The sequence below is a fragment of the Xyrauchen texanus genome, chromosome 27, assembly GCF_025860055.1.
Source record: "Xyrauchen texanus isolate HMW12.3.18 chromosome 27, RBS_HiC_50CHRs, whole genome shotgun sequence".
In the NCBI taxonomy this organism is placed as follows: Eukaryota; Metazoa; Chordata; class Actinopteri; order Cypriniformes; family Catostomidae; genus Xyrauchen; species Xyrauchen texanus.
Window position 1 is genome coordinate 7,016,311 of NC_068302.1, and position 26,693 is coordinate 7,043,003.

The 26,693-nt window shown below is 38.1% G+C and overlaps 2 protein-coding genes across 5 annotated transcripts in view; one reads left to right on the plus strand and one right to left on the minus strand.

The window, feature by feature from the left end:
• Positions 1-57: 57 nt before the first annotated feature.
• On the minus strand, positions 58-23,811 carry LOC127621400 (N-alpha-acetyltransferase 35, NatC auxiliary subunit). Its single transcript, XM_052094969.1, has 23 exons — positions 23,747-23,811; positions 21,162-21,290; positions 19,886-19,919; positions 19,639-19,753; positions 16,698-16,772; positions 16,441-16,608; positions 16,127-16,193; positions 13,661-13,704; positions 13,528-13,578; positions 13,338-13,421; positions 13,127-13,241; positions 12,682-12,860; positions 9,756-9,815; positions 9,497-9,603; positions 8,926-8,992; positions 8,742-8,840; positions 6,285-6,463; positions 4,221-4,357; positions 4,065-4,132; positions 3,802-3,942; positions 3,593-3,715; positions 3,084-3,164; positions 58-1,312 (listed from the first exon to the last, which is right to left on the minus strand). The coding sequence occupies exons 2-23, from the start codon at positions 21,280-21,282 to the stop codon at positions 1,253-1,255; spliced, it is 2,175 nt and encodes a 724-aa protein (XP_051950929.1). The 5' UTR covers positions 21,283-21,290; positions 23,747-23,811; the 3' UTR covers positions 58-1,252.
• A 1,273-nt stretch (positions 23,812-25,084) lies between these two features.
• LOC127621310 (cytosolic carboxypeptidase 1) overlaps positions 25,085-26,693 on the plus strand; it is a 76,034-nt gene continuing 74,425 nt past the window's right edge. For all 4 annotated transcript variants that reach the window (XM_052094861.1, XM_052094862.1, XM_052094863.1 and 1 more), the window contains exons 1-3: positions 25,085-25,233; positions 25,789-25,855; positions 26,009-26,130. In XM_052094861.1, coding sequence (XP_051950821.1) covers positions 25,812-25,855; positions 26,009-26,130 — 166 coding nt within the window. In that variant the 5' untranslated portion in view covers positions 25,085-25,233; positions 25,789-25,811. The remainder of the gene's footprint in view (positions 25,234-25,788; positions 25,856-26,008; positions 26,131-26,693) is intronic.

Genomic DNA, 26,693 nt, shown 5'->3' on the forward strand with positions numbered 1-26,693 from the left:
ACCTACATTCTTATTTATTCATCCATTTTATACAAAATAAATAAACTTGTATCACTTTATTTTCAGCATAAGAGAATTCCAGCCTCTTAACCCTTTAAGCTCCAAAGATCCAAAAAGTTTCCAAAAGCCTCTCCAAACAAATAAAACATAATTGTACATAAGAAATAATTACACATGCAAACACAACATGACTAAAAGGTATGCATAGCATGCAGACATGATTTTAGTAATGAGATTTCACAGAATGAGTTTCATTCTGTGCCATTTGAGTCATCATCGAAGGTCTTGTACTTGGCACCACCCCCTGGTGGCCATCTGTAACAGTCACCAATCGCATGTCTCTCTGCCCAAATATGGATGACTTTTTGCACTGATCTGAACCCAATCCGATTGGTTTAGCATTACATGGTGCTACATCATTTCTGATCCAAGAACGCTAATGTGTTTCTTTTTAGCCAGATTGCAAGATACCAGATATCCAGATGCACTGTGCACATTGAGTAGATTATCTAATGATCTATGCGTCCGATATGTTGTGTGTGGGCTTGTTTGAAAGATAATCACCTCCTCTAAGTAATGGTATGTGAGATTTTATGTTCCGTTTATAATTCGTTATATTAAGTTACAAACGGAAACGTGGCATGTTAGCAACACCTGTTTACATGGAACCTGTATGTCAGATAAGACATATACTTAGCTATCACTTGCTATATTTTTGTAGGTGAGTAAACAAATAGGCTAGTTATATTCTACTCTTTGAGAGCTTTCCAACAACATATGACACATGGGTATTTGATCAGTTTGATATTTTTACTGATTACAAAAATATGTACAGTGCAAAGGTTTTCATAAATTATCAAAAGCAGAACACTCCTTATTTGTCTGCAAATTTCAAAGTATTTGTTTAGTTTTGTCATAATGCCTACATACATTGTAAAGTAGAGCTTCTAAGCTTTGAAACAATGCCTATTTTGTGTTGGTCAAGACTGAAGTTCTAAATATTTTGACAATTATTACCCCCCCGCCCCCACCAAAAAATACTTTTAATACAATTAAAATGACGATTTAATGTCTATGGCCTTAATGTCAAATCTTTAAAGAGAAGAAAATGACGTTGTTGCTAACTGTTCAAACCACTGAATGAGTCTGTGTGTTCAACTGTACTGTTATGAAAATACATTTATTCAGTTGCCATCATGAGGGTTCATGTTTCAATGGGAGGAGTTCTGAAACACTGGAAACAGGGTTGATCTCAAATGATCTTGACTATGGGGAAGTATTTGTGTGCAGAAAAGTCGAATTCAGGAAGAGCCTGAAAGGAAGAAGCCAGAGGATGTAGTGAATTTCAAATTTCTCTCTATACAAAATGACTTGTTTAAAAGGAATGTTCCAGGTTCAATAAAGTATATTTACCCAAAAATGAAAATTCTGTCATAATTTTCTCACCTTCATGTGAATGATAGTGGATTTTGCCATTATGATATGTAAGGTGGTGGAAAATGCTGATAACCGATAATTAATCGGCCAATAGTTGTTTTTAAAAAAAAAAATAAATGTAACAAATTTTCTTTTTTTGTCCCCATTCTCAATAAGTCCTCATGGTGGCAGTCACTTGCCTCAATCTGGGTGGAGGACGAATCTCAGTTGCCTCCGCATCTGAGACCGTCAATCCATGCATCTTATCAAGGCTTGTTGAGCGTGTTACCGTGGAGACATAGTGCATATTGAGGCTTCATGCTATTCTCCGCGACATCTACGCACAACTCTCCACGCGCCCCACTTAGAGCGAGAACCACATTATAGTGACCACAAGGAGGTTACCCCACGTGTCTCTAGCCTCCCTAGCAACCGGGCCAATTTGGTTGCTTGGGAAACCTGGCTGGAGTCACACAACACGCCCTGGATTCAAATTTGCGACTCCAGGGGTGGTAGTCAGAGTCTTCACAAAATTTATTGAATGTTAAAACATTTTTTTTAAATCATAGTCTTTTTTACTGTGACGGGTATAGAGGCTGCAATAGTCCAAAATGAGTAAAATCCCAGATGCTTGTTTGTTGTACAACCAAAAGATCTGGTGCATAACGCTGGAATTTTCATTATTAACAAGCCCGAAACACAACAGGACTCTTATTTTGAAATGTTTTTGCTTTCAGCTCACAAAAACACAAAGGGAACAAAACATGCACTCTTACAATCTTCTATAATGTAATCACTACAAAGTTAACATTGTCTGAGCAGCAATTCAACAACAGAGTCTTAGCTCCGTTACAATGTAAATATTCACCAAATTAAGCTTTTTTTTTTTACCTAAGTATTCACTAAATGAATGGTTTTGGCCACAGAGGGACATGAAGGAAATAATAATAATAAAACGATAACCGATAGTTTCAATAAGCAACTATCGGCACCGATTAATCGGTGAAACCTGTATATCGGTCGACCTCTATATCAAACCCAATTAACTTTCTTTCCACTGTAGAACACAAAAGGAGATGTGAGGCAGAATGTTAGCCTCAGTCACCATTCACTTTCATTGCATATTTTTTCTGTACAATGACTGATGGCAACATTCTGTCTAACATCTCCTTTTGTGTTCCATAGAGGAAAGATATGGGTTAGGAACAATGAGGATATAAATGATGACAGAATCTTCATTTTTGTCCCATAGACTTCTATTGTAAGTGCATTACTGTAAACAAACGAGTCAAGTCAAAATGATTGCATTTAAATTAATAACTTCAATTGAACCACATATGTTGGTAACACTTTAAGTTTCCATTTGTTTTCATCATTACTTAACATGAACTAACAATGAACAATACTTATTTAACATTTATTAATCTTAGTTAAATGTTAATTTCAACAAATAGTAATACATTTTTAAAATCCAAAACGTTTATTTGTTAACATTAGTTAATGCACTATGAACTAACATGAACTGACAATGAACAATTGTATTTTTATTAACTAACATCAACATAGATTAATAAATGATGGAACAATTTATTGTTAATGTTAACGAATGAAACCTTGTTGTAAAGTGTTACCAATATTTCTATGTATTACAATGAAACATCTTTTACCTTGGTCTCCTTCTTGTGTCCTCCAGCAAGTAGTTTCATTACAACAATATTGGGTTTGGCCACTTTAAGGATGCGATTAACCTACAACAAGATGCAAACCAACAATCACCACTAGTCACTCCCTTGGACGATAATAATATTGAACAATTGTTATTATTCAAATAATGAGTCACGTTTGTATGAAGCTAAAATGGCTTATGGGAGCATGGGAGACTCAGTGAGCAATGAATAGAATTGGACTGGCTCTGAAGTCTGAGATGGACTTTTCACACTTGAATTTGTTAATCAGGAGTCATTTTCATCATCAACACGCAATTGCTTCACCTAGAGGTGACGCCTAGTAGCAGCAAGTGAAGATTACGCATCGACACACTACTGCTTTTTCTGCAATGTCAGGATGTACAAGGTTGTTTAAAAGTGGCTTAGTTCGTAATCTAAAAAGACGATAACCCAGGGTAAAGTATAATGTGAAAAGCCCTATAGTAATATAATGATGGTTTTAAATGCACCTCTGCATCAGGGCTGGTGACGTTTTCAAGTATGAGTTTGGCCTGCTGGAAATGTTTACTGGCTGCCATATAGAGATCCGCTGAGCGAGGAGGAGGATTGTACTTCTTCAGATCGGACATTTCCTACATGAACACACAGTTTAATCTAATGTTTGCAGTAAAACAGCATAGGAAAACATCAACATCAGGAAGTGAATAAGCAGTCGTACCTTAAACTGAATATAGTGCACTGGTGGAGGTGTGACGACACTGTTGAACGGGGCGAATCGATGCTCGTAGCGAACCTGCTCACTGTCCAGCTCAAACTGAGGCTTACGCACCTTTCTGTCCATATCCAATGCTATCATAGTCTGCAGACACAAAGAGATAGAGGTCATCAATCAAAAATCTCAGAGCCATATTTCGTCCACCCATATATAAAAATCTTAACATCTAAGCGTACTCTATGTTAGTGTATTTCAGGAGACATTACCTTGTACATGCCAGCACACATGTTCTGGTACGCTTGGCTCATAGTGATCTCTTTACTCAGAGGACGAGCTGAAACAAAACAGAAAAACACATCACAACCCCACAGAGCAATGTTGACCATTTTTAAATGTTTGAATGAATGGCAGTCTGTATGTACCTTTCTTCTTTTTCTTGCTCTTTTTGTTGCTTCGTGCTTTGAGCTGCTCTTCCAGGATTCTCTCCTCTGCCATCTGAGAGCTGTCTGCTCGACTCAACGTGGACATCAGCCACGCATACAGGAACTCTGACAGATACCTGTTTATACGTGGAGAGAATGACAGACATATCATGAATTATTAAGGTAGCCTCAGCGCAAAAAGGACATCAAAAATGGCTATTGGTTAAATAGAAGTCAACAAATGAGACAGTTCTTTTCAATGGATAGAAAAAAACATGCCCATATAAAGGTAAAAACTACCCCTGAAAATCAAATCTCCTCCCTGCCCAGTTGGCGGCAATATGCACTGAGGAATGCAAATCGCAAAATCAAAGGAAGAACCCTTAGCAGAAAAGAGGGTTTAGGAAGGCTGTTTGAAAGTGGATATTTATAGTAAAATACTAAATATTGATCGGTTTCTCATCCACACTATCATATCGCTTCTGAAGACATGAATTAAACCCCTAGAGTCGTATGGATTTTTTTTTTTCAGCTGCTTTTAGGAGTTTTAAATTTCTGGCCACCGTTCACTTGCATTGTATAAACCAACAGAGCAAAGATATTCTTCTAAAAATCTTTGTGTTCAGTAGAAGGAAGTCATACATTTGTAGATGTCACGTATTCCCTGTTTCTGTGCTTAGACTTTTATTTTAAATGTTTTCCCCCTGATTGTTTACCCAGGTGTTCCTCGTTCCCTTCTTTCCCCTGGTTTCTTTGTCAGTCTTCACATATGTTCCGTGCTTGGTTCCCTGTGTTTTGTTTCGTTATATTCTGAGTAACTTTGTGTATCTTTTGTTTCATTAAAAGCTACGTTTAGATCCTCATTCCTCGCCTGCCTCGTCACAGAAAGACTGAATTAAAATGGATCTAGTGGCTGGTAGAGTCCGTGAGATTTTAGAGCTAGTGAATTTAGTGCATTATCCAGACCGCTCTCTGGTGTACCGCTATCGGACAGGTCTGAATAGTGCACTGAAGGAACTGATGCCTCCGGCTGATCCTCACTGGACACTCAGCGACAATATTTGAAGAAGGCTCTGGAAATTTGTGGATCCCTTTACACAGTGTATTATGGTGGGAACACCGGGCCAAAATCTGCATCTTCTGCTCCCTCGTCCAAGCCTTCCAAGGCACCTTGCTCCAAGCATGCCACGGCCAACGAGTCAGCGCCCACGCATGCCACGGCCAACGAGCCAGTACCTATGCCTGTGGCCTCATCCGCTCCCGTGACTACACTCAAAGCGGTCCGGAAAAGGAGAAGGAAAAGGACAACTTCTCCCCAGTCGCTGCCAGCGCTCATGACCACGGAGGTCATTCCCCAGTCCCCACCCTGAGGTCAGCTCCTTGGTCTCCTGGTTGTCCGCCTGATCTGCTCTGGTCTCTTTGGTTTCTGGCTCCACCTTGGTCCTCACTCCCACCAGCTCAGCCTCGGTCTTCCGAGCCTCCAGATCCAGCTCAGCCCTATGAATCTCTGACTCCAGCTTGGTCCTCCGAGCCTGCAGCATCACCCTGGCTCTCCATCCCTATGACTCCGCCTTGGTCTCAAGCCTCCCTGACTTGCCCACTTGAACTGGCTGTTTCCCCCTTCCCTGTGGACAATTTTGTTTTGTGGAGCGTCTGGAATCGCTCCTTAAAGGGTAGCTCTGTCACGTATTCCCTGTTTCTTTGCTTAGACTTTTATTTTAAAATCATTTAGTTCCCCGATCCTGTTAGTTTTGTAGTTTCTTTTTATGATTGGTTTCCCCCTGGTGTTCCTTGTTCCCTTGTGTATTTAAGCCCTTGTTTCCCCTGGTTTCTTTGTCAGTCTTCACATGTGTTATGTTCTGTGCTTAATGTTTGTTATATTCCGAGTAACTTTGTTTATCTTTTGTTTCATTAAAAGCTGCGTTTAGGTCCTCGCCTGCCACAGTAGACCGAAAAGTGCAACACTGTGGTGCTATCAAAACATTGATCTGTTTTGTTTGAGCATCACGTCCAGCCCGGCACAGCACTATTTGCTCACATGCACTTAACATGAATTTGCCTTACCAGTAGACATAATAATACTCGTGCATGCTGTAGAGCTCCAGCTCAAAGCCACTGAGCAGGTACTGGATCATGATTCTCAGGTTGTGATAAAGGATCCAGGTGCCCAGACAGGCTAAGTGCTGCCGTTGCGGTTCCAGCTTCATAAGCAGACCATGAAGAGCAGCGTCCACCTTCTCAGCCTACAGTGCACAACAATAAACTCATACAATGATGCATTATGACTGACATAAACACAACATAGCAAAGCCAGCGGACCTTATGAGATAGTTTGACAAGAACAGTTATCTTTCCAGTGTTGATGCATTTTCAATAGTCTGGTTGTGAAAAAAATCCCATTCATTTATTTCAAAGGGGAATTACTTGTTAATGGCAACTAATAAACATTTAAAGCCAGACCAACCATGAGGCTCTGAAGTTGTTTATTGCTGGTAAGTGATGCTTTCGAAGATATCAGATCAAGTTATTTGAACTTTCCACATTTACATTTTTTAAAAAGGCACATTAAATAGTGGACTTTGTGGTGAATAACTACACTACCCATGATCTTGAAGAGAAAAATTCACCAATTAGAGAATCATGGCAAACAAAAAGAGCTCTGCAGCGAACAACCATGAAACAACTGATTCAATCTCCGTACACTATCAATCTACTTACAGTGGCAAGAAAAAGTATGTGAATCCTTTGGAATTATCTGCATTTATGTCTAAATCAGATTTGTCTTAAAATCTGGTTTGATCATCTAAATTACAATAATGAACAAACACAATCTGTTTTCATTAATAACACACATTATTGTATTGTTCTTGCACATACTGAATATGCCATTCAAAAATTCAGTGTAGGTTGGAAAAAGTATGTGAACCCCTAAGTGAATGATGACAATAAAAGCTAATTAGAGGCAGGAGTTGGCAAACCTTGCCATCCAATTAATGACACTAGATTGGAGGTGTGGGTTAGAGCTACTTTGACTTATAAAAAGCACTCAAACATTTGAAGTTTGCTATTCACAAGATGCATCTGTTGACGTGGATCATGCCTCGCAAAAAAGAGATTTCAGAAGACATACGATCAAGAATTGTTGCTTTGCATAAAGCTGGAAAGGGTTACCAAGTTATCTTGAAGAGCTTAAATATTCATCTGTCCACAGTTAGACAAATTGTCTATAAATGGAGATGATTTAGTACGGTGGCTACTCTCCCTAGAAGTGGCCATCCAGCCAAGAAGACTCAAAGGGCACACCGCAGAATGCTCAATGAGGTTAAAAAAAGAATCCTAGAGTGACAGCTAAAGACTTGAAGGAATCAGTGGAACTGGTTAACATCTCTGTTCATGAGTCTACTATACAGAAAACATTAAACAGGCATGGTGTCTATGGCAGACACCACGAAGGAAGCTGCTGCTTTCCAGAAAAAACATTGCTGTGCACCTGAAGTTTGAAAAAGACCACCACAAAACTACACGGACTTATACTAAACTTAAACTAGAGTTGAATTGTTTGGGAAGAACACGTAGCACTATGTATGGCGTAAAAAGGGCACCGCATACCAACATGAAAACATCATCACAAAGGTGAAGTAAGGTGAAAGGAGCATCATGACATGGGGATGCTTTGCTGCTTCGGGGCCTGAACCGCTTGTCATCATCGAGGGAAAAATTAATTCCCAAGTTTATCAAGAAATCCTACAGGATAATATCAGGGTGGTTATGCACCAGCTGAAGCTCAGTAGAAGTTGGGTGATGCAGCAGGACAATGACACTAACCATCAAAGTAAATCCACAACAGAATGGCTTACAAAAAACAAAATCCACCTTTTGGAGTGTCACAGTCAGAGCCCAGAACTTAACCCAATAGAGATGCTGTGTAAATAACCTCAAGAGGGCCGTTCACACCAGACATCCTAAGAATATGGCTGAGCTGAAGCAGTTCTGTAAGGAAGAATGGTCAAAAATTCCTTGTGAATGTTGTGCAGGTCTAATCCACAGCTACTGGAAACACTTTGATGAGGTTATTGCTGACAAAGGATGATTGACAAGTTTTTAAATCCAATGGTTTATTTACTTTTTCCACAGCACTATGAACGATTAATTGGATGTGTTCCATAAAGACATGAAAGATTATAATTGCTTGTGTGTTGTTAGATTAAGCACATTGTGTTTGTCTATACTTGTGACTTTGATGAAGATGAGATCACATTTTATGACCAATTAATGCTGAAAACCAGCTCATTTAAATGTTGCTGCCACTGTATATATCTGAATATTTTTGCTTTGAAGGGTAAGCAGAAAAGAAAAGTCATTTTAGAGGCATATAACATTACTGTATTTTAAAGAAAGATTCTGAAATGATTTCTGTGGAATAACGGGCTCTTAATAATTCATGCACAATAAGACCAGGGACATATTTTGATTTCATGTTTAGTTTAACCAAGCAAAACAACAGATGCCACACACACACACCTCATCCTGAAGAGTGGCGAACTCCTCCAGTATGTGCCCCAGTTTGTCTCTTTGTCGTGCTCTGTTGTGCCCGTGAATTTGAATGAGGCTGCAGAACGGCTGTAACACATAATAAAAACCCTCTTATTCCATCAACTCATTATAACATATTATTATAACATGTCAAACTAAGTGAATCACAAACCCGTGTGCAGTGCGTAACAAAGGAGTCAATGTAATCTTTGGCCTGATGGTTATTATTCAAACTGCATCTGTGGAGAAAACGAACAGCACTTAATATGTTTTGTGACTCCAGGATTAGAGACTACAATATAACATAATTCAAGACATCTGTAAAAATGTATAATGTATAAACAATTAACTGGTAATTGCGTTAAACATTTGATGTTTTAGAGGGCATTCAAATGCCTATTAATGGTAAAGTGTCTCATTTTGTTAAAAAAAAACTTCTCCTTTTGTATCATAATATGCAGAGACCACTATAAACCATTTTCTGTTTGATTTCCCCCCAAAAAGTGTCAAATCTGTAGGGCTTTCAAACACTGACTGTCTGAGCATCCTGACATAGCAACATAAGCTCAACCAATGGTGGGCGTTTGGGGCAGAACTATCAGTTTGCCGAAGGAGTGTTCGGGAAAACAGCATTACTTTTTGCAATTCCGCTTGGTGACGCTAGTGTCTTTAACGTGTAGTACATATGGTGTACATCATTAATTAACAAGTACATAACAAAATGTGTAAAAAGTATCACTCACTTTGTGGACAGGACAGGAGGACTGACAAAATATCGCAGAGCATCTTTAATCATATCCTGCATCAGATGAGTCCCGATTACCTTCTTATTGTCAATCAGAAACGTGTTCTACATTAAACACACACATGCACAGACGTCCATTAAGTGTTATGGCATCAACATGTTATTTATGTAGAGATGTCCAGACCAAAGAGAAGCATTAGAACTTGAGGTGGCTACATTGTCCAATGTATGCTTTATAGGGAGAAGATTTCACCCACCTGTAGCAGAGATCTAGACAGCACACATGGAGACTGCTCACTGAACTCGCAGAAGAAATCCTGTGAGCACACAAAATGTGTAATTTGTTGCATTCATCCATTAACAGAGCCATTCAATATTTTTATTCAAAATCCCAAAACCAACATTAAAATTTCTAACACTAACTTCTAACGCTTTCAAGCTCCATCCACCAAACTCAGCACAGTCCTTCAGACTCTCCTGGAATAGAGTGCTATATCTTATCTAACTGATCGGACTTACGTTTTCACACAGTGGACGATCAAAAACCTGAAAAATCCCATAGACTTACATTGACGAAATGCTCAAATGGGCCCATGGAATGCTTGTTCAACTCCAACTGCAAAAATTCAAATGCAAACAAACCCCAAAAAAAAGGCCTTTAATCTGCTTTCTCTATCCATCTAATGATCTATCCATCCATCCATCCTCACTGAGCACTTTATTAGGAACACCTGTACAGTTACTTATTCATGTGATTATATAATCAGCCAATAATGTGGCAGCAGTGCAATGCATAAAATCATACATAAACGGGTCAGAAGTAGAGATGCACCGATCGACTGGCCAGGGACCGGAATTAGCCGATTTTCCGCATGCTCGGCCCGGACCGGTAACCGGCAGGTCAGCCTCACATCTTACCGATTCCAAGCCGGTCCGTTTTATTGCCAGCAGCGCAGGCAATAACGTCACAGCCGCATGTAAACATGTCATTGGCGTGGAAGATCTTCACTGTGTGAGTGAAGAATACATAAAGTTTGAAATGTGTAATAATTTTAAGGCCAAAGTAAACCGTGGGGGAACCACCACAATAACTTTCGGATCAACAAACCTAATTAGATATTTATAACACCATCACCCAGCTGAACATGCCCATTTTAAAAAAGAAGATAAAAAGTGAAAGCGGCTAAAGCTAGCCAGAGCTCAGAGCCAGCCACAAGTCAGCAGCCTCTCCTATCATCCCTTGGTATGAGCAGCGAAAATACCAAAGCAATTACGAGGAAAATTATGGAATTCATGGCCCTGGATGACCAGCTGTTCTCCATAGTTGAGGACAGAGGGATCAGAAATCTGATACATTTCCTCGATACAGAGTATGAGGTACTTTCCGATGTCGCGTTGCCCGAGTTGTTTAATCTCGTGTCATGTAACACACGCAGCCTGTTATCTGTCAACATTTGGGTACACAAATCCGGGAGAGGGGAAGGGGGGGTGCTGGATGGCAGAGGCAGGCTAAATACATACAAATTGTGCCGTCGTGATTTAACGTAATTATTCCCACCGTGTCCGATATTAAAATCAGTGTGACACACATTGCAAAAGGCATGGGCATTGTCGATATGGCTTCGGGATATGAAATTCAATTCTTCCATCCAGCTGTTGTTAAATTTAAATGTATATTTTGTTTTTTTCACCGGAGCACCAGCTGAGTCTTCTCCTCCCATCTACCAGTGATGCTTGATTTAACATCCCGCATCTACTGCCTGCGCAGATATCAACAGCGCAAATGGGTTGTAGGTTGCCAGATTGAGGTCATAAATGATTTGTAATTTGTATGATGTGTCGATTGTGTGAGTAGGATGCGTTTCATTCAAGATCTGGCAACTGGACCGCCTTGGAAGAATATATTGATTTGATTACTCATATAATGTGGTTTGGGCCATACAAATTACGGGAGTTTTTTTGAGAGAAATAACAAAACGGGAGTGTTGACAGGTATGCAAGCCGTTCCCGAAGCAGTGCTCAGTTTTACAACTGATATTTGGACATCTAACTTAAGTTGAGCGTATTGGACACTTCAGTTTTTCAGATCTTTGGAATTGTTTTGTTAGACGAGTAATAAAGAGAAAAAGGTCCATTTATAAATAGTGGGAAATGACATCTGATATATAAAGCAACTCATTTGCAGTTAATTGTTATTTCTACCTCTTTCCAGTCACAGAGCACTTTATTTTGAGAGTTGTTTAAGTGAGAGAAGATCCTGTAACTTAGTGCAGTTTGGGGGAAATTGTAATGTTTAATAATTTATTTTATTATGAAAATAAAATTTAGCATTGAAGAAAGGTAGATTTTGTTTGTATATGTGGTCAATAATAGTTCTTAGAAAGAAAATCTGAAAAAATCGGTATCGGCAGGTCAAGAAAATTGCAATCAGTCCATCTCTAGTCAGAAGTTTCAGTTAATGTTCACATCAACCATTAGAATGTAACTGCTAATCTCCTGAGATTTTCACATACAACAGTCTCTAGAATTTACTCAGAATGGTGCCAAAAACAGGTGATGAGAGAGGTCAACCGAGAATGGGCAGAGTGTTTCGAGCTGACAGAAAGGCTACCATAACTCAGATAACCCCAGAATAGCATCTCAAAATGCACAAAACCTTGAGGCGGATGGGCTACAACAGCAGAAGACCACGCCAGGCACTTTATTAGGACCATAATATTCCTAATAAAGGGAGTCAGTCAGTCTATCTAACTGTCTGTTTGTCTTATAATGTCTGTCTAACCATTCAACTTTTAAAACAAATTTAAACTTTCAGACAATGCTTTGTAAAGCAAACATCAAAGTTAGTCTTTGACCTATTTCATAAATGCCATAATTGATTGAACATGGTGTCTTTTATCAAATTGGTGTTGCTGCTGTTTTATTGCCACTTGAGGCTCCCATTGCAAACACCCATTGCACAGCCCTCTGGAACAACTCATTGGTCAATCACGGTATACTGTGACCATATGTTTTCTATAATGACCATTAAACTGTATAATGCACAGCTGTCACCGGCAACTGGTTTCCTACACAGCTGTTCTAGTTTCTTAAATAATCCCAAAATTTCCAAATCAATAGTTCATGTACATTTCTCTATTTGGCAGGTGGAGATCAGCCAGTCATTGTAGCAAAATAATTTACCAGGATGCTGTGCAGGTTGGCTATGTTGATGACCTCACAGACAGTCTTAATGCGCTCTATGAGTTTGCTGAAGTAGTTGACCATCTCCTCTCTCTTGATGATCTTGGCATAGCGGGGGAAAGTGGGCGGGAGCAGGCGCTGGTTAACCAATGGCTCAAACCCCATCATAATTGGGTGATCTGGAAACAGGACATTTGTGAAACCAACATTTGACATCAAAACGTAAATAGTCATGTGCAGAACACTTGCACACATTGGATAAGCCAGAGTAATAGCCAAAATATACCAGTGTCGTTGGTTTATTCTTAAGCCATTTATGACCTTACCCCAATAAAGGATAGCTGTTTAAGACGTTTACATGACCTCATATTAAGCATACTGGGTGTAATATCGTGCATGTAAACGCGCTCACTGTTGTACAGGTCTTAATTAAGTACAGTGTTACCTCCTTTGGTTGTGTCGTTCTGTGACTGTATGCCGTACTGTATGGTGGAGTGTATGGCGGACAGTAAGTCAGCAGCTTGAGTCATCAGCTTCTGTGCTTCACTCACAGCACTAGTCTGAAATGGCAAATTAACCAATCAGAGATCAGGACAAGAACCAGTGAGGTCATGTGTATGTTATGTGTCTGACAAGTAATTTCAGTAGTGTAATACCTCTTTTTTAGTAAAGGAGATAAGCGCACTGAGCAGCAGACGAGTGAATTTAACCCGACTGAACAAAGCCAAACACTGCTGATGCTGCAGGGATCATAACACAAAGACAAAATCTCAGAGAAAACGTCCTCCTTCAATAACTTTATCTAATGTAGCTTCTGTTTCAGGGGAAAAAATGGTCATGTCTTACGTCTAGTTCCACCTCAGGATCACGCTGTTCACCTTGTCGACTGCGTGTACTCTGTGAGGAGAAAAGCATAGTGACATTAATCAAGTGAAGAATTATGCTAAACTGATGAATGCTTGAGATGAGGTCAACATACCTTTACTTTCCTCTGAAGTTCATCCTCAACATCCTTCAACATTCCTGAACAAATCACAATGAGAAGACTCAATATTGGTGAAAATTATTGGGGTGAATCTCAGGTAGAACAGGCCTGGGTCATATTTCACCTCAAAATCAATAGAACAAAAATAAGACATTACCGTAATACGCATGGGTGTTTTCCAATTGAGTTTGCGGTAACACTTTACAATCAGGTTGTATTCGTAAACATCAGTTAACATGGACAAACAATAAACAAATCTTGGGAAGCATGTATCAACCTTGGTTAATGTCAAAAACATATATTTTTTTAAATATAAATATTATTTATTTTTAATAATTTTTTTACTTTATTAGTTCCAAATGTTAGTTTATGCATTATAATGCAAATTTAGTAAATGTGTTATGAACTACAATGAACAATAGTATCTTTATAAGAGAACATAAACCAAGATTGATAAATTCTATAAAAATTCAAATTGTTCATTTTCAGTTCATGATACCTAATGCATTAGTAAATGTTTGTTTATAATTCTCAGCAACATAGTTTCCATCCAATTTCGCGCAATTTTGTTATCGACAAAGTGAAAATGCGTAAAGAAATATTTGCGAAATTTGTCGTCTTCTGACTGTTTCCATTCAAATGGACTATTATCATTAAAAATGGTGTACGTGATGACGTCATGCCTAAAAAAAAACACTTTGTCGCATAAGTTTTGGTTTATCACGAAAGAAATGTGCCCTTAAGCCGTTTCCATACAGAAATGTGCGTTTAGTGCTAATTCGCCTCCCAGATGTCCCAAATTCTTTTCCTCTGAAGTCTTTGCAAAATAGGGAGAGTATTGAGACAATTCATTGAAATTAGCCAGCTCATTGTCATTTTAATTTCACAAATAAATTCAATCAGAAGCAGGAATTGCAATCCAAAGGGAGCAGTTGCCCTTCTGATAGGAATGTAATATTTGTCCTGATGATCGCAGGTTGCCACCGGTTCCGACCTGAAAGCGAATCTGGCCCTGTTCAATCTGACAAACTGCACCAATTAGTGGTGGGAATTTCAGCCTTAGTATAAGCACCATCCATTAATGTGTATATGCTGTGCACAACTATTGAAGAAAAATTGATGCGGCGTAATATCAGGGTTTACATATGATACATTCCTGATATTCAGTAGACTATTTTAAACAATCATCTAATCTAAAGCTTCGCCATCACAACTGCAATATGTCCCAATTTGTCCAGCAACTTTTAACGACCAACTGAACTTGATTGTCATCTAAAATTAATTTTAGCATCATGATGCAATTGACATGTTCTGAAGGAGCTCAGCAAATGTGATCTGAGGTAAAGAGGGTTAGATTTAATATATTTAAACGTTTTAAAATGTTCTAAAGCTCGTTTCTGAAAGTGAACTCTGCATTGGACAAATAGTTCTGATAGTTTATAGTCTTGAAAAAAGTGCAGAAGAATGGTGGTGGCGTAGTGGGTTAAAGCACATAACTGGTAATCAGAAGGTTGCTGGTTCGATCCCCACAGCCACCACCATTGTGTCCTTGAGCAAGACACTTCACTCCATGTTGCTCCGGGGGATTGTCCCTGTAGTAAGTGCACTGTAAGTCGCTTTGGATAAAAGCGTCTGCCAAATGCATAAATGTGCAGAACATTCTGAAAATGTCATTCAGCCGACTTTTCTCATCTACAGAACAGGGTAAGGCTAATTTAAGTTTGTGTAAATAAAAGGCATATAGAGGTCTAAAAGTAGTTTTTTTCGTTTGGCAATTTATTTAATTGAATACAGGGAATTTTGCCAGCATTTTTTCAAACGTATAAACAATAATTTTATAGAATTGGGCTACAAGTATGTGTTAGTGTTCCAAATAAGCACACTGAAGCTTTTCTCCTAGTATTGTGTATTTATTTTTAATTTAAAACATCTTTGTGCACAGAAATATGTTTTTGTATTGTGTGCTAAATCAATGACTGCCGTTTATTATTTTGAATGGTGTGGAAAATCAACTTTATTAAATAAATGGATGACTACTGCGATTAAATGAATCGCAAACAGTGGCCATTTATTTGTTCTCCGTGCACTTGTCGATGTGCATGATAAGAGATATTTGTGTTGGCAATCCTGGAAGTGTCACATTTGCAGTATCGGATCTGTATGCCATTAAGACCAATCCATAATCACGCACAATAAATTGGCTTTCGTCATGATAAACACAGGCTAATGATTGGGGTAAATCCTGTTATATTGTATTAAAATAATACAATTTATGTTTATAATTAGCTTATTTCTGCATTACAGTGATAAAAAAAATACAAATAATCTCACAATGCCAAAAAGTCTTCATGGTCCAAAATTAAGATTCATTTTCCTCAAGCAAAATAGAATTTCTTATTTCTATCTTCTCTTTTTGTGGTGAAATATGACCTGGACATGTTCTTGACAGAAGGCACTGACCTGTCACTCTTAGATCTGTCACACTGTTTGCCATTTTGAAGCCATATGTCATCGCCTGGAAATCTTCCTGCGATTCAGAGAAACGAAAATCAATATTTACTGAATCAACCACCAGCAACATTTTAAATGGCAGAGAATACATTACATGTAGTATAATAAATGCAACTGTAGATTTTCATGGGGACCATGACCACATATTTACTAAAATTGTTTAGATGAGCCACTTTTGTTCATATTCGTACGTCCTCAGTAATCACACCAGATACCAAAATACAACAACATTAACGGGACAACAGTCAGACGAGGAGTCTTGCCTCTTCAAACACAGCGGCTTTGTTGACTTTTTCACGGGCGATATCACAGATTTTAAGGATGCCCAGAGCGAAGGCTTTGAGAGCGGGATCTTGTATCAGATCAGGATTATGAACATATAGACAGGTAAACACTGTCTGAGCAAGAGAATGCCCCTCCAGCCATGTGATCTGAAAGAGATAAACACAACAGAGTGAGAGAACATTCAATACAGCTTCATGAGACACAGTTGAGTGACGGTAAATGACATGATACTCACCAGACAACAGAAACACGTGTCCATGATGCCGACTAGCTCAGGTACACTCAGATCTTTCACTCTTATAGCCTCATCCTTCACACAGAGAGAGAGAGAGAGAGAGAGAGAGAGAAGAACAGGGATGGATGGGGTATAAAAAATATTGAGTCGTACTGCATCATATGATACGATGCTCTCGATTCATTAGCATACGTATCATACGATACATAAATAAATACATAAGTGCGTTAAAACCACACAATGCAACATTGAGAGCTAAGAAACAGTCTCCTCTCTGGAGAGGCGACACCTAGCGCTCTCAAGAAAACATAGCAACGAGTCTACAGGGGCGAGCTAAGAGCTCAAAGATCAGTGGTAAACACCTAGTAGATATTAGCATTACAGCTTATCAAATTTCCCAAACAACTTTGTCATCTCCCAGTGCTACAGTACATCAAGCATGTCATTTTATTTAAGCCGACATCACAGAAACAGCAGCAGCATGTTGCAATTAATAGCCAGACTCTCCCAGCCAATAATGAGCATGATTACAAGCACAGTAAAGCCCAAAGTAGACTTCGATTTTGACGCTAACGCTCAGCGCCTGTCAAAATATACTCCAATTAATGGTGAGCTCATGTTTTTACCATCGTCTCCTGTTATTTCGTCCAGCGAATATGTCTTCTACTAGCGTTTCTTCTTGACAGCAACGGCTCAATTGTGTGAATCAGAGCCATTAAAAAGAGAGTTGTGACGCTCCCATAGACTTCAATTGTATTAGAAGAATGCGGAGTAATGCGTGTCATGGGCCGACTACATGTAGTTCCATAATAGTTCCAAACAATTTATGGTTCCAACTTGCAATTGCATTCATTATCAGTGTTTCTGAATCACGTTCGCTGGTAAGTTGATGAAATGACTGAATTTTTTTCATATTTCCAAGCATTAGTGGACCTCTTATCAATTTAGTCAAAAGTGGTATTGATCACTAGATTCTAAATGCAGTTAGCACTTGGTTGACATAAAGCTCTGCAGAACCCTGATAATGACCCATTCATTTGAATCAGGTGTGTTGGAAGAGGGAAACATATAAACCATGCAGGGCAGGGGGTACTCGAGGACCAGGGTTGAAGACCACCGATCTAGATCACCGGATCAAGCACTACAAATAATAGGAGTGAAGACCATGGGTGGGGGCATAGGCGGAAATCGCGGGGGGGTCGGGGGGTCAGGACCCCCCTATCTGAGGGTTGTCCCCCCCTAAAATATCATAAAATATGTGTATTGTAAATAATATAATGATATATTCTTAAAATAATTGTTTAAGAAATAAAATAATACAAATGCAAACGGGGCAACAACAAAAAAAACCTTGGTGTCCCCTTCAAAAATTGCTCTTGAGAATTTTTATGTTTACTGTCCCCCCCAACAGTTTGATGAAATTTTTGCCCCTGGGTGGGGGAACAACCTTTACCCTCTCATTGGACATATTGTATAATAAAATGTTTTATTGAATGCAATTGGTTGCCTTGTATATTCTGTACTATTGACCAAACTCCTTTTTTGGCTTCAATTGAGAAGTTGCTGGTGTGGTATGTAGATTAGATTTAACTTTGTCATTGCATTGAGTACTATATATATATAAGTATCATCAATGTAGTAAATTGTAATGTGGGCTAATTAATAAAAGAATGTGTTTAACAAGTTTAATTTACTTAAACAGTCTAACATTAAAAGTAAAACAATAGTCCTCAGTAGGCAGTATGGTAGCTAGCATAGCCATTTCCAGCTCTGCTTCACAATACTGCTGCCTAGTGTTATACGGTAATATAATATAAATAAATGTATATAATAATAATAAAATAGCAGACATATAAATGATACAACACACCAGTAACCAATGGACATTATGTTTTAATATACCAAATATTGCTGTAAATCTAGTTGGTGCTGCCATCTGTCCCGCCGAATACCATTCAAACTGGTTGACAGCGCAGATTTGTTTGGAACTATTGAGAGCAACATGAACCATGTGATCGCATGTCTGTGAGATCAAAGAGATCCACAACTCTCTTTTTCAATGGCTCTGGTGTGAATCAACTAATTCATGCAAATAAATCCAGGCACCTGCGCAGTCTGCACGTTAGAAAAATCAGGCTGCACGCGTTCAGTACTCGAGCATTCTGCTGATGACGAGATTTGCGTCACGCATCCTGTCAGCATTCGCGAATTCCCGAAGTATACTTTGGGCTTACGATTCTCATAAGTCATAACTATCAAAAATCAGCTCATTAAAAACAAAACAGTGATTACATGAGACTTATTATTCTCTGCTTTTGACGTTGAAATGTAAACGGCTATGAGCACATCACTTGCATGCATTGGATAAGACGGTAAGACTGCTAATCGAGTGAAATCGGGGGAAGCGGGCAAAAAATGTGTGGCGAATTGGTTTTTGCTCAAACCACGAAATAATACGTAAAGCCAGAGGTCAGGTTCCTCTCAAGTGTTTTTGAAAGGAGTTTTTTCTTTGCCACAGTCACCTTTAGGACTTTAATGCATGATTTTCTACAAAGCTACTTTGAAACTATGTGCATTGTGAAACGTGCTTTTCAACTGAATGTAGACAAACTCATCTTTCTTGAGAAAAACATGATTTTTAAATGAGTTTTTCCTCATTAAAATCTGCTTATAAATGCAGTGCTGTTGTTTAAGTTACTTTAATATAGAGCTCTGCTTTATGTTGCCAAAGTCAGACACTGTTGTATCACATAAGGTTTAAAATACATTTATGCTGAATCACTGAATAAGTTTAAGCGAACTAATTTCGTGGGTGCCATATTTCATTCTTGAGGCTTCTGCATCGTATCGTAAATTTTGTGCATCGTAACATGCCTAATAGATAGATAGATAGACAGACAGACAGATTTGAAACCATGAAACCAATATATTCAGTTGCTACCTTTACAGCTTGTTCAAAATTGAGAACTTTCCGGTTCACTTGGTTTCCGATCATTCCAGCATCCATCTTTGGATCCATCATCTCAATGGCTGACATCGCCTCGAACAGACCAAACCTGCAGGAACATGGGCATTATGTATTCTGTATTACTGCATCAAAAGTGCCTGAAATGCTTGATAAAGCCCTTTAGTTCAAGATAAAAAATCAAAAAGGTCAAAAGGTTGAGGAAGGAGTAAAATGTGCTTACAGTTTGTCATGGAGCAACTCGCCCAGTTTGAGTTCTGAAAGAGAATACACATAAAAACTACAAATCAACACATGACTCCAATAGAACATAACTAATACATCAGAATCAATTTAACAAGAGTCCTTTACTCAATAACACAAATTTACCATTTTGTATTCTGTTGGTTTATGGCATTGTGCTGCAGTTTATACATGATGTGGTCAAGCAAGTTGATTTTAGATCTCTTAGTGACTATAAATGGCAAAACTGACAACAGCAGGGAGAGATCAACCCAAAACTTCCTGCAGCCATGCTTCGTTGACTTTCTGAATGCATGTCCACAGAGTAATCAATATTACTCTGCAGCAACTTACAAAATGTGTACTAAATTAAAAAAATATAAACAAGACCCAATATCCCATTTATAGTGATAGTGGGTCATAAATCAACAATCAAAAAACAATGACTCTAAAATGATGCAAAATGTATGAATTATGAAAATCTGCACAAAACCAGTTTAGGAAACTAGTTACTTGTTACCTCCTTACTTACTTTTTTTTTTCTCCAATGCATTTTGCCATTTTTTTCTATTCAACGTTAACTATAAGTAAGCCATTTTAGGTTGATTTCACGAATATTAAGGCGATATCAAAATATTCCTCTGTTTGTTTAAGTGGCCCTTCCAGCCCGACACACCAACAATGGCTCAACCAATAGAGTTTGGGGTGGAGCCATCAGTTTGTTTCCTGGAATCAATGTTTGAAAACAGCGATTCTTTTTGCAATTACGTTTGGAGATGCCAGTGGCTCTGAAATTACACATATCAGCTTTAAATAAATGTCAGTTACACAAAATTGGATGTTCTTGTAAGTTGTTTTGGAATGGAAGTAAACATTAGATTTTTTTCTCACTGTGTTTCTCAGGGCTTGATGGGAAAACAGCTATTTTGAGAAAAGACGGTCCATTTTCTTACTCTCTGATCCAATAATAACTCACAGCTGAACCATGACATCCCCATGGTGCTTTTATAATAATAATAATAATAAGAAGAAGAAGAAGAAATGGTTGAGGAGGGTGTAAGTTGTCATTTCACAACATGCCTATCCAAAGTAACTAAGTGTACATTTATTAAAGGGCCAAACTCCCTGAAGTAACCTAGGGTGGAGTGCCATGCTCAAGGGCACAATGGTGATAGTTCATGACTCGCTCTTTGAGGGGATCGAGCCAGCAATGTTTCCATTACCAGTCTGGACCACAACACCCGGATATGTTGTTAGAAAACATCATAGACATACACCTTTACAGGCTCCTTTGAAATCTTGAGTGACGTCCACCCAGTTGGCATTATTTTGCATCTTCTCCGGGATCCCGAGAGCCCACCCTCCTTCCTCCTCCTCTATCGATGACTTCATCACCATGGAGATGGCTATGAAACACACAAAAACAAAAATACACTGTCATTAGAAAGAATTTCATTAACAGCTGCCTCTAAGAGCTTGGAAAGGCACATATTAATGTGAAAAATAATAATGTGCCCCAGCACAGTGAAGGATACTAGTCATTCATAGTGAATGGTTGGGCTCGGCAATTAATACAATTTTAACTTCCAACGATTATGAAAACAAGATAATCGAAATAAAACTATTATCGCGCCGCATTCTGTTTCGCAATGAAACACCCCGGCATTATATCTTTAAATCATCCTTTATTAAAGTTCAAATAAAAAGGAAGCGGGTTATGAAAATAAACTCAGAAACTGGCATTTCTCTGTGCGGTTAGCGCCGTGTCTATGAGTTGCGTGAAGTGACTGGGGAAGAGATTGAATCTTCTCCCGGCTGATGCACACTCTGGGGACGCTCGTCTCTCATGCGCGTTTGCCGCAGCTAGATTATAACGTGATGGCTTGCGACGTAGTGAATCGTAATATCTGTGTCACGTTCACTGTGTGCATATTATCATGAAGAAAATCGGTGATAAGCGGCTTTATTAAGAAGAGAACGTTTTTTTGTGAGTTAAAGATGGATTGAAGTGAACATAAAGCTGAGAGAGTGTAGTCTTAGCCCATTATACACTGGAACAAAATACGTTTTTGATTAGTCTTTTTTGGCTGGTTTACCAAAATAATACTCCTTTAAAACAACGTACATTTAGTTTATGAGCTGTACTGCAGAAGAAAAAATTGTTATCAGGGAATGTTGAAAACAATATTTTATCAGGGCTCGACATTAACGCTTGTCCAGGACAAGTGGATTTTTGAAGGGGCAAGTGAAAGAGATTTTTATAATAACAAAAAAATTGGCTATATGTGATAGCCTAGGCCTGTGTCACTTATTAGAAAGTTCATATCCTGCTGTTAAAAGTCATAGTTAGACAGAGTGCGTATTTTATAATTGGCTAGCGATCTAGTAACAGCTGTGACCTGTTTGATTGACAGGCAGCATATGTGTGTGTGCTAAAAATGCACACGCTAATGCACCTGGACAGTCAAATACGGCAAAATGCTCATGTAAATATTCATGAAAACACAGAGAATGATGTCTAAAGTGAACATAAACAGCAGAGAAAAAAAAGCGTATTTATTTCTATTCATTGTTATAATTTGTTGTGGTACTGAATCTGGTATTGAGAATTGTCAAATTTCACTACCGACTCCTGACATTTTGGTATTGTGATTTATTTTGGTATGTCTTTTTTGTACATGGTAGATCTTGCTTCAATAACATGATGAAAAAGTAGATCTCATTCCATAGAAGTGTGAGCATCCCTGCTGTAAATGATGGAAATGGAGGCTTTCCTTTATTTGACTATCATACTTAACAAACAGCAGCCATATCACCCAGCAGCTCTTTCCTGGTCACTATACTATATAAAGCACTTTGAGTGCCTAGAAAAGCACTATTTAAATGTAAGGTATTATTATTATAATAAAATTATTATCATATGACAATAGCCTCCTCCCCTACCAAGGACAGTTTACATTTCATTCCACTGTTAAATATATAAGTTCAATAAATGCATGATGTTTCCAAAGTCAATGAGTAATCATGTTAAAATTATCACAATATCTCAATATTGACCAAAATAATCATGATTATGATTTTTGAAATAATCAAGCAGCCCTAGACTGTGGTTACTGAATCAGAATTAATAAGACAAATTTTGTATCTATCAGATTAAATAATGAATCAATCAAAGTAAGCGATGGAAGGATATCACAAATGAATAAGCTTGACAGGCATTAAAATGTGGGCCACTTTGCATGAATATGTCTTACTGTCTTTAAATAGCATTATTTTTAAAAAGCACAATTCTGTCATCATTTTGGTCTACAATGCCCTTAAATGCTGTTAGGGTTGGCATCTCACCAAAAATGTCCAAATTTGGTATCACCTTAAGCTGAAATGTACAACAGACCCCAGGCATGGACACACACACACACACACACACACACACACACACACACACACACACACACACACACACACACACACACACACACACACACACACACACACACAAGACCGGCTCTGTTGGTTCTGCTATCTGGACAGATGGTGGACCAGAACTCATGATCATAATACATCAATCTCCTTTACGAACAGGACTGGGTGAGCACGATTCAGGTAAGCCTATATCTTGATGAATATGATTAGCAGTTAATTACACTTGTTAGGTCGTGAAAATGACTATTTAAATGCAGAATCGTACAAACTGTGTCAAACTCTACATGCACAATTAGCTAGATGGCATTAGCTATACTCGCTTCGCTTTATATGCTCTAAATAGATCCTTATTGCTAAATATATGCTATATTTTTATTTACAACATTGAAAAAAATTGTTATTGACGAAAAGACGTTAACTAAGTAAATATATACAGTACCTTTTGACTGACAGGCTTTCTGTGCTGTAGCAAATATTCAGAACTGCTGCAGCCGTCGCCAGTCAATGACGTCACAATTTGATGTACATCGTTGGATATGTAGTTATAAGCGTTGATACAAACTATTATAGAAAATAAAAATGGTACTTATAAATAATATGAATGTGTATTACGTTGTCTGGTAATGATATTTATTGTAATATTTTTCTTTAATTCTCCCCTCATTTGAAATTATGTGAAGTTGTTTGATTTCTTTCTTTCTTTGCTAGTTTAGTTATATTTATTTATTGTCTGTGTTTTTGTATTACTGTATTTGTTTTGTGCAGAGCCTATGGTATGTTAAGGATGTTTTTTTCCCCACGTGTAATAAGGTTTCTTGTTCACGTTCAAATGGATAAATCTGAATTTTATTTGGAGGGCAGATATTCTCTGATTTCTTACATTATTAAAGTTTTACTCAGAAATGTCTTTCCTTGTTTAAAAAGTTTTACATCTAAATAAATGTAAAGTAACTATTAAACCTATGTATAAAATCATGACCACTCATGTGAAATGAAGAGTTATATTAGTTATATTAACAGTTATATTAGTAACCCTATAAAAGCTCTTTTATTCTCAAGCAGGGGTGCCTCATGGGGGCAACCATGTTAGCAATGCATGACCAGCAAAATATTACATGCTTAATCTCCGTACCTGCCCTGTTACTGGACACTTTCATTCATGGATTAAATTAATTCTGTTTTACTGTACATAGAGAATTTCTAAAGTGGCATTGGTAACTGAAAAATACTGATGAATGATGCAGCATCCAGCCCACTAAATGTCAGTGTAAGCCTAAATACGCCACTTCAAAATACTTCAAAGAATTTGCTGAGTACACCGCTATTGTTTTGAAGCAACACAGTACCCATACCGTACAGTGTAAATTAATTAAATATATAAATACAAATAAATAAATAATAAAAAAAAGAATTTGGAGGTAAAATTGATTAACATTGACAAATAACATTGATAAAAACAGTAGACATAAATGCTAATCAAATCAGAAAAATGGCCTATATCGAAATTATAACGGACTAAAAAAACATCTTTATATAATAGAGAAACTCTCTGATAATAACATACGTAAAAAACTATAAAAAAAAAAAAAAAAAAGCGTTCCAAAACATTGGTGAATGTGCGTAGATCACTGATCTATAGGTCAGTGGCGTAGATCTGTAGACTTCATGTCTGCGACGTCAGGAACGTCAACCCGGAAATAGGCGGAGCTGCATGTAAAAGCTGATCTTTATCTCACCTACGCGACAGACTGTGGTGTAGTATGATGTGTAGATCTATGATTCTGCGATATTTGGACGCGCCCTCACTTCCGAGTGTCTGGGGGCTTTAAGGGTAAATAACAATACCATAGGGGGCTTATGTGTGTGTGTTGCCAAGAGAGCACTGTGTTAGGAGTTTAGATGCCGCAGATCCGGCATGCTTTGAATGTGAGTAAACCGATGTATTTCAGTCTGCTCTGATGTTGTCAATCTGCTCTGATGTTGTCTTCATTATGTGTCAATCATAATATGTCTATGATGTCAATGACAGAGCGGATCTGTGCTAACAGTAGGTAGTCTAGTACATAACAGTAGTCTAGGTAGGGACCTCACTAGGATTTGATGCTTAAAATGTTCTCTATGTGAGCAGTTAGGCCATGATACCTAATAATGCCTTCTAGATTTACAGCTCGCAAGCCTTTAATGCCCGAAAATGCAGTCTGTTGAGGTAGGTAAGATACGATGCCCAAAATACTGTCTAGGTATGGAGCTCACTAGGTTGGAGACACAGCCAATGACATTTATATGTTAAGGTTTCCTTAATATGTTCTCTATACATGCTGCTGTTATTGTTCTAAAGTTTTCAACAGGGAGGATAGTTTTGGTAAAAGATTGGATGAAATAACCTGCCACAATAAGCTTTAAATGAGGCCAATTTTAAAACGTGTGTGAAATTAAATTTGATTTTCAATGTAATTGCATTTCTACCTTGTGTTCCCTCAGCACTCCATTTGGCCTCTTATTAAATGTGGCAAGAAATGAATAAACCCAAAATGGCAACTGAAAAAGGGTCAGTAACACTATCTTTATCCTTGATTGTGCATATGCAGAGGAATCATTTGATAATTCCTAATGATTTCCATTTAATGTTGTCTAAACAGTGTTAAATATCTACATTGGTGTACTTTGCCTTTTATGATGGTTTGGTTTCCTATGTTCGCAGTGCTTCCCGAGTGCTGATGTTGTTGGGTCAGCTGGAAAGACTTAATGAAGGGCCCAAAGCCTCTGATACAGATGCCACCCGACAGATCACAGGCAGAATCCTTCACATCATCCAGACTCAAGGTGAACTGATGCACAAATATACAAAATGCATGCAAATGCACTCACAGCTGCCTATTCTGAGAGATAAGAACACCTGCACACATGCGCAATAACCTTGTGCAACCTCGTATACACATGCGTGGACTTTGAATTTTGGCTTCACTATATGCAACACATAATTTAAATTACTTTGAACCGACTGATCTCAGTTCAGGAGAGTCTGTGCTGTCAGTAAAGGGTCATGTGACAAAACAGCATGGCGCTGACCACAGCAGAGTTTGTCTTTGGGAGAAACGGCAACAAAACTACATATGGTAAGAAACCACATTAAGTTTTTAAATTGAAACCTGTTTGAGTTGAAAGATTGGAGTCTCTAGTTTCATCTGCTATGCCTTTTTTTTTATTTAAGCGAAATATATTGTGAAAAAGCACACTGCTAAACACAATGTGTGCTTAAATTAGATTTTTCAGTTCAGTTCAGTTTCAGGCCGCAGATGATGTTTGGACCACTCAACATGTTTTGCAGACATGGGACTATAGTAATCATTACATAGATTCAGAATTTAAAATGTATAATTGTATTT

Excerpts from the sequence above, each read along its gene's own strand:
- LOC127621400 (XM_052094969.1), bottom strand. The coding sequence starts at position 21,282 with ATGGTGATGAAGTCATCGATAGAGGAGGAGGAAGGAGGGTGGGCTCTC. Across the intron at positions 8,993-9,496 it reads CCTCCTGTCCTGTCCACAAA|ATGCAGTTTGAATAATAACC; the intron begins GTGAGTGATACT and ends TTTTCTCCACAG. Across the intron at positions 4,358-6,284 it reads GAGTATTATTATGTCTACTG|GTATCTGTCAGAGTTCCTGT; the intron begins GTAAGGCAAATT and ends ACGTATAAACAG.